The sequence below is a fragment of the Moschus berezovskii genome, chromosome 23 (genome assembly GCF_049115385.1).
Source record: "Moschus berezovskii isolate FMDL1 chromosome 23, NW_MosBer_1.0, whole genome shotgun sequence".
NCBI lineage: Eukaryota > Metazoa > Chordata > Mammalia > Artiodactyla > Moschidae > Moschus > Moschus berezovskii.
The window spans coordinates 56,541,570-56,549,463 of NC_142482.1; the positions used below are offsets into that span (position 1 = coordinate 56,541,570).

At 46.9% G+C, this 7,894-nt stretch overlaps 1 protein-coding gene across 1 annotated transcript; it reads right to left on the reverse strand.

Annotated features, from left to right (window-relative positions):
* Positions 1-303: 303 nt before the first annotated feature.
* Positions 304-7,111, reverse strand: LOC148774217 (N-acetyllactosaminide beta-1,6-N-acetylglucosaminyl-transferase-like). The gene is made up of 2 exons (XM_088831267.1): positions 1,852-7,111; positions 304-335 (listed from the first exon to the last, which is right to left on the reverse strand). Exons 1-2 carry the CDS (start codon positions 2,768-2,770, stop codon positions 304-306), a joined length of 951 nt encoding a protein of 316 aa, XP_088687393.1. The 5' UTR covers positions 2,771-7,111.
* Positions 7,112-7,894: the final 783 nt, after the last annotated feature.

Consider the following 7,894-nt stretch of genomic DNA (forward strand, 5'->3'; position numbering starts at 1 on the left):
AAAAAAAAGGCATATGTAGGAACAAGAAAAAAGGGTCTTGCCTATTGAGTCTTTTATTTTGTAGCTGGGGAGATAGGAAGTTCCAAGAGACGACTTATGTGGAAAATCCCTTGGACAGAAGAGCCTGGCAGGCTACAGTCCACGGAGCCACAGGAGTTAGACACGGCTTAGTGACTAAACCACCACCACTACCATACAGTCACCAAGAGAGGGCAGAAGGCAGGGAGCTACCCCACAAACCTAGAGCAAAAACGGTCTTGTCTCCTGAGCCTATCAAGGTATATCATGCCCAGCCTCCTGCCTTTATTTCACCAGGGCTGGAAAGGAGTACGGGACTAAGGGGAAAAAAGGGGCGGGAGGAGGGCAGTGAAAGATTATTTTTTCCTTGATTTTCTTAAGTTGATTTGACATTGGTAAGACTAACCATCCTTCTGCTAAGCAAACACTGACATTTAACACTAATCCAAACCCATGTTTTTCCTTTTTTTAAGAAACGACAATTTAGGCTTTTGTGAAGTTACAGCTGCCTTCATCTCAATATGATATCTCTGGAACCATGTGGCTAGTATCAGACCATTATAAATCTCTAGGGGATAGTGAAAACACAAAGGGAATAAATACTCAAATATGAAAACCAGCCTCTGAGTACCTAATGTTCCCCACTTAGACACTCAAGATGGAAACAACACGTAAATGGTGAAAAGCAGAGGCCCTCGGACGAGGGAGGTCAGGACCCAGAGTGCGCGCTGATGGGAGCAAGCCCTGTTCCCCAGCCAGTCACCCTGGGACTCAGAGACCAAACACGGCATTTTCCAGAGAATGCTGGCATGTTTATCGCCCAGCAGGCCCTGCCCTGCAGTCGAAGAGCACCTACCAGTGTTTCCAACTTGGCAGCCCCCCAAACACCAGAACAATGATTGCTTTTCTCTAGCTATAATAATGCTGTCGAGTTCATCAGAGATCCATTTTGTATTTTCCACTGAGTCCAAAGCATACTGTTTCCTTCAGAGGAAATCCTATCACGTTTTATATAGTTTTAAAAAATCAATGATCTGGTCCATTAGCACATTTCCTTGCTCTGATGAGAAAGGAAAGTGCTTCTCCTGGAACCTCATTATTTATCTGAAGTTAGAAATAAATATATTTTTAAAACGTGATGCCTATGATGTGGTACATGCGTGAGTCCAAATATTTCTCTGCCCACTGGGTCTTAGGGAGACAGCTGTGGTGCCACGGTAAAGCCTCATGCTTTGCCATTCATTCATTTTTTAATTGAGCATTTACTGTGTGTTCTTTGCACAGAGGATACAGCAGGTAACAAAAGAGAAATGACCCGCTTCATGGAGCTAATGTGAAGAAGGCCAAAAACAAATCCATGCAAATAAGTAGATTTAATAATTCCAGAAGATGATAAAAAAAATCTCTGAAGGAAAAGAGTGGGATGGTCAGTTCAGCTTCTCAGAGTTGATGACATCTGGCTGATAAGGGGGAATCTAGGAATGGGCAGGGGAGTGGCCAAGCCATTGGCCCTGGGGTTACAGCAAGTCTGACAAATTTGGAGAAAAGAAAGAACACCAGAGGGAATGGGGCACAATTCATCCTGACTGCAGTAAAGATTTAATAAGATGCTAAGTGCAAGAGAACACTACGAACTGCAGATCAATAGCACCAAGCTTGGTTAGACTACTGAACTGTCACCTAAAGAACATCAATTCTTTCAGGGTTTAGAAAGAATTCAGGTGAAAACTACATACTTCAGCTTTTATCTCCTAATCAAAAAGGTGCAGGCTCTCGAAAAGCCCTTTTAAGCACAGAATATCGCCTTCACGTGAAATAGGGAACCCCACATACCTGGAATCCTATTGAGCGTCACCCAGAAATGTTCATCCGGACTGAAGGTGTCTTTGGACCACTGGAGCAAGTCAAGGGCCCGTGGGTCGTGGAGAACAAAGTTGGTAAACTCTCTGGACAGGGCCACATAGGCAGAGCCGAAGTAGATGGTGAGATTGTGGGGAGGAGGTGGCTTCAAGGCTGTGGTTCTTATCACATAGGAAAGCTCCTTGCCCAGGTGCTCCCGATGGATATACTTAGTCCGCCCAACTGCGTGAGCTGGGGGCAGCACCCCAGGGGTGATGTTTTTCCCTTTAAATCCCTTCAGATACTGAACGATCTCCCTGTTGGTTTTCAGGGGGAAATCTTGCCCACAGGTGTTGAGGGCGTATTTCCACGGAACCTCCGAGGCTGCGAGATCTTTGATGCAGTTCAGGTCAGCCTGGAGCCTGGAAATCCCACCATAGACCACCGGCTCCATCTTGGAAGCCAGAAAAGCATTGGGGAAGCAGCTCAGCAACTGCTCCACTGAGTCTTTAAATTCAACTGTCGCCTTTTCATCCACGTGAACACAGTAGACATTCTGAGGCATGTAAATAGCTCTGAAGAGCCTGGCAAAGGTGTCGAAGTTGTGATGGATGACCATGATGTATGCCAAAGGAAACTCGGCTTCTTCCTTGGATAAGGGCGCCGTGATGTAGTGGCTGTGGGTCAGGTACGCCTCGCAGGAAGACTTCTCATACATCATCAGTTTGTTTCTCCAGAGTAACGGTGCTCTGTCTTTGATAAGCGATGTGCAAACTTGAGTCAGCATCAAAGTGTCTGAGTTATTCAGCCTCTGGAAGCCTTGCTCCCCCCCAAAGTTGAACACGCAAAACACGATGAAAACGATGACAGAAGAGACAAAAACGACGAAGAGGGAACGCATCGGTGAAGGCATGCCTCCAGGAGGCGTTCAGAGTTAAAGGCCGTCAAAACCGGTTAAGTCTTCTCGCAAACTCACTGCTCCCTCCGGGTTCTTAGCTTGGTGCATCCTCCGGGCATTCCTGCCCTGAAGGGGAGGCTGGTGAATTTCCCGGGTTTCCACGCGGGAGTCCAGCCGCCGGCGCTCTCCCCGGGCTGATCGGAGCGACTGATCCCGCCCCGGCCTCTGCCTCCCGAGCCGCCTTTGTCTACACCCCGCAGCAGGTTGCTCTAAGCCCAGCCTCTTCCCCTCCCAGCGGCTTCCCCGCTCGCCGCCGCTGCCGGGTTCACTGCAACTCCGCTCACCCCTTTCCCCCCGCCGCCTGCAGCTTCAGTTTCTCAGATCTCTTTTTCTTCCATTTCGCGAGGTTTTTCCCTCCCCGAGCCCCTCCCCCTTGCTGTGGTCATTCGGGGAATGAGTACAGTAAGAGTCAAAAGTCGAAATGATGCGCTTCGCGTGCCATTTCCTGCTGGTCACCCCACAGGATGCGACACTCACCCCCGCTCGTCCCCCGTGACCCGGAGGGTCCCTGGACCCTCCCGGCACAGCCCTGGGTGTACCCGGTAGCCTCCATTCTCAAATTCGCCGCGTCAGGGTGGGGTGGGTGGGAAGGCAGCGACAAGGTCCCAAAGAAACCCTCATCCAACCGGCTCGACGGTACCGCCGGGGCCCCGCCCTTCTCTCTTCCAAATCGGGCGCTGAAAGGAGTTCCTGTCCTAGGGGATCTGAAAGTGCAGGGTTCCGTGTCCTGTGACTCAGATCAGGGCGCACCCCCTCTCCTCCGCCTGGGCTGCTTGTCCTAAGGCTGAGACAGGGCGGGACCCCGTGGGGTCCTTCCTGGTACAAAGCCTTTCTCTGTCACCTATTTCTTGTTTGTAGGAAATAGGCTTTCTTCAGCTTCCTTGACCTTCCCTGCGCTCCAAAGGGCAGATTCAAACAGCTGCTAATCAGGGCAGAGAGGGTAAGGGCGTGCAGACACAAGTGGAGAAGAGCCGAGAAACAGAAGCACAGCCTTGGGGCAGGGTCCTGGTTCCCCCTCAGGGCATACAGGGAACAGTGTCTATTTTATCTACAGAATCTAGGGCCCCTCCCAGGCAGAGCAAAGAACCCTGCTACCTCAATTCAGTTCAGTCCCTCTTTGTGACCCCATGGACTGCAGCACGCCAGGCCTCCCTGTCCATCGCCACCTCCCAGAGCTTGCTCAAACTCATTTCCATAGAGTTGGTGATGCCATCCAACCATCTCATCCTCTGTCATCCCCTTCTCCTCCCGCCTTCAATCTTTCCCACCATCAGGGAATGAGTCAGTTCTTCGCATCAGGTGGCCAAAGGATTGGAGCTTCAGCTTCAGCATCAGTCCTTCCAATGAACACCCAGGACTGATCTCCTTTAGAATGGACTGGTTGGATCTCCTTGCAGTCCTAGGGACTCTCAAGAGTCTTCTCCAACACCACAGTTCAAAAGCATCAATTCTTCTCCGCACAGCTTTCCAGTCAGTAAGAACAAAGTCACACGCCCTGCAGCTCTCATCCCAAAATTTTTCTTAAAAACTATTCCCCAAACTGTTGGGAAGTTCAGGGTTTTAGAGAACACCACTCATCCTCTTTGCCTTGTACCTTTACAATGAAAAGTGAAAGTGAAAGGTGCTCAGTCGTGTCTGATGCTTTTCGACCAGGCTCCTCCATCCATAGAATTTTCCCGACAAGAATGCTGGACTGGGTGGCCATTTCTTTTTTCATGCAGATCAACGTATGTTCTTTATGATGACTTCCCATGCAAGTACTGCCTGTCTTCCCATTTCCCCTCACCTTTGATCTGAAAGTAATTCTCTGAGCCTTCATTCTGTAGCAGTAAGGCACCATGTAGACAGCCCCCACCCCACCCGATGAAGAAAAAAATGTCTTTTAATGCCCTTTCCCTGCTCCCTTTTGAAAAGTCTCTTCTCTGCTATTAATAAAATTAATAGAGCAATATGCTGATTTTTTGCTTTCAGCAGAGGCAGGAAAAGCAAGGTTAATCCCCATGACTCAAGGCACTCTGTACTCCAACTGAATGACTCATCACTTCCTGAACCATGGCAGGTTTTCCTTCTACCTTTCATTGCTCACATTTTTCATTCTTCCAGCTCATACGTTATTTTTCTCCCTCCCTTACTAAATTCTCCTCATCCTCTAAGATCTATCACAAATAAACTCTGCATGGAACCCACCTTTGGATTTTTATGCAAAGTGGAAAAAGTAGATGGAGCCTTTAGCCGAAGAGAGCAGATTAATCTAATTCTTAGTGTCCCCATAGTTCCAGATAATGGAAAATTCAATCCCAAGCTGCTTCCCTTCTCCCTCCAAATAATACCTTTAAATATCAGGCTATAATCTATTCTGTTTCAAAACAACAGAGAGTAATTTCAGTATCTAGTTTGGCAAAGCCTTTTTGGCTTAGAATGAATATTAAAATATTTTAAATATTTGCAGTTTGACAAAGTGTTCAGACACATGACTTAATGAGGCCACAAGAGTCTGTTTACATTATTATTTCCAACTGGCCAGCAAGAAACGGATTCAGATTTCTACAGGCTTAGAGGGTAGACGTTAATAATATTACTCTATTGAGAGACACAGTCATTAGCCAATTAGGAACTTCCAGCATACTTCTTTGGTATTCAATCCGAACTTAAAGCAGCATTGTCTGACTTTTGAAAATATAGCTGTCTTTCCTGTCTGTCCTTGGGAATTGAAATATCCCTACAAGAGAACTTTACAAAAAAAAACAAAACACTTGTAACAGCGAAAGACCACTGTTCCCTTTCCTTCCTGTGAGGCCATAAGACCTGCTTTTCCAGCACAGACACCAGGCAGTTTGGGTTTTTTTTGTTTCTTTGCTGCTGAGACTGAACAGCTTAGCCTTGCCTCCCTGCCCGTGACTGCAGGCAAGGGCAGGATTGACGGTGCAGGCCCAGCAACCCCACCTTTGGCTCACTCTGGAATCAATTATTCCCGAACTACACAATTAATCAGGGTAGACATGTTTACCCTCCCCAGGGCCACCTTAAAAGCTTGTTCTTTCTTCCATTCAGAAGCTTGTATTGTTTTCTGCATCATTTAAGAGTTTTTCCAGGAACCCTCCTACACTGCTGATGGGAATGTAACTTGGTGCCGCCTCTACGGAGAATAGTATTCAGGTTCCTTAAGGAACTAAAAGCAGAGTTACCATATGGTCTTGCAGTTCCAATCTTGGGCAGATATCCAGAAAAGACAACACCTCTGATTTGAAAAGGTACACGCACCCTAATGTTCACTGCAGCACTATTTACAATAGAAGCAACATAAATGTCAGAGGAATGGGTAAAGAAGACGTGGTGTATACACAAGAGAATATTTCTGAGCCATATTAAAGAGTGAAATAATGCCACTTGCAGCAATACAGATGGACCTGGAGACTGTCGTGGGGGTTTTCCATGTGGCATAGTGGTAAAGAATCGTCCTTGCAGGAGACACAAGGAATGGGGGTTTAATCCCTGGGCTGGGAAGATCCCCTGGAGAGGGAAATGGCAACCCGATTCAGTATTCTTGCTTGGAAAATTTCCATGGACAGAGAAGCCCAGCAGTCTACAGTCCATGCGGTTGCAAAGAGTTGGACACGACCGAGCAACTGGGCGCGCGCGTGCACACACACACACACAGGTGATCATACTAAATGAAGTATGTTGGACAGAGAAAGATGAAAATCATCTTTCTATAAGTGATGTCACTTACAGGTGAAATTAAAAAAAAAATACAAATGAACTTATTTACAATACAGAAATATACTCACAAACAAAGAAAACAAACTTACGGTTATCAAAGGAGAAAAGAGGGGTGGAGGGATAAATTAGGAGTTTGGGATGAACATATACACACGAAAATGTAGATAACCATCAAGGACCTACTGTACAACACAACAGCACAGGGGACTATATTCAATATCTTGTAATAACGTATATTGGAAAAGAATCTGAAAAAGAATAGATAAATACATGTTTAGGAATAACTGAATCACTTTGCTGTATGCATGAAACATTGTATCGACCACGTGTGTGTGTTAGTCGCTCAGTCATGCCCAACTGTTTGTAACTTCATGGACTGTAGCCCACCAGGCTCCTCTGTCCATGGGATTCTCCAGGCAAGAATACTGCAGTGGGTTGCCATTTGCTTCTCCAGAGGATCTTCCCGAACCAGAGATTGAACCCACATCTCCTGTGTCTCCCACATTACAGGCAGATTCTTAACCATCTGAGCCACCAGAGAAACCCTCAGTCAACTATATTCCAATTTAAAAAAAAAAGAAGAATTTTTCCAATTTCGAAGCTAGCTAGAGCATAGCTCCCAAATGAAGAGGGCATCCTTTTTGTGAAATGATAGAAGACCCCCAGTCTCAGTGAAATAAAGAAATAATCGAAGTGGGGGAGGAGAACCTCAGCACCCCTAGGCTTTCTGTGCGAGGAGACAAGGTAGCACTTGCCTGATGCTGGGAGACCCACAGAAGGTGCGTTGAGGGAGCAGTGCCTGGAGTTTGCTGCCTGCCAGGCTGAGTCACACCCCTAGGTGGGTGGCTGCTGGTCATAAAAGGTCATGAAAGACCTTGCATATTATTGTTCCGAAAAACTTGCACATCACCTATTTGCCCAAGGAGCACCACCTAAGATGTTGGGCTGAGAAGCTCCCAGGCAACAAGTGCCAACTGGAGGAGGAACAAGAGCTAAACAAATCATGGTGGCAAGTCAGCCCACAAATGCATAAGGCACGTGTTGGTAATAATAGTAGCATTATAGTGTTACTGTTATTCAGCCCCTAAGTCATGTTCGACTCTTTGTGACCCCATGGACAACAGCACATCAGGCTTCCCTGTCCTTCATCATCTCCTGGAGTTTGTTCAAATTCACGTCCATTGAGTCCATTTGAACTAGTGAAGATGCTCAGTCGTGTCTGACTCTTTGCACCCCCATGGACTATAGCCTACCAGGCTCCTCCATCCATGGAATTTTCCAGGCAAGAGTACTGGAATGGGTTGCCATTTCTTTCTCCAGGGGATCTTCCCGACCCAGGGATAGAACCCAGGACTCCTG

Coding starts and splice junctions, on each gene's coding strand:
- LOC148774217 (XM_088831267.1), bottom strand. CDS start 2,770: ATGCCTTCACCGATGCGTTCCCTCTTCGTCGTTTTTGTCTCTTCTGTC. Junction 336..1,851: donor GACGCTCAATAGGATTCCAG/GTATGTGGGGTT, acceptor TTTTCCCCTTAG/TCCCGTACTCCTTTCCAGCC.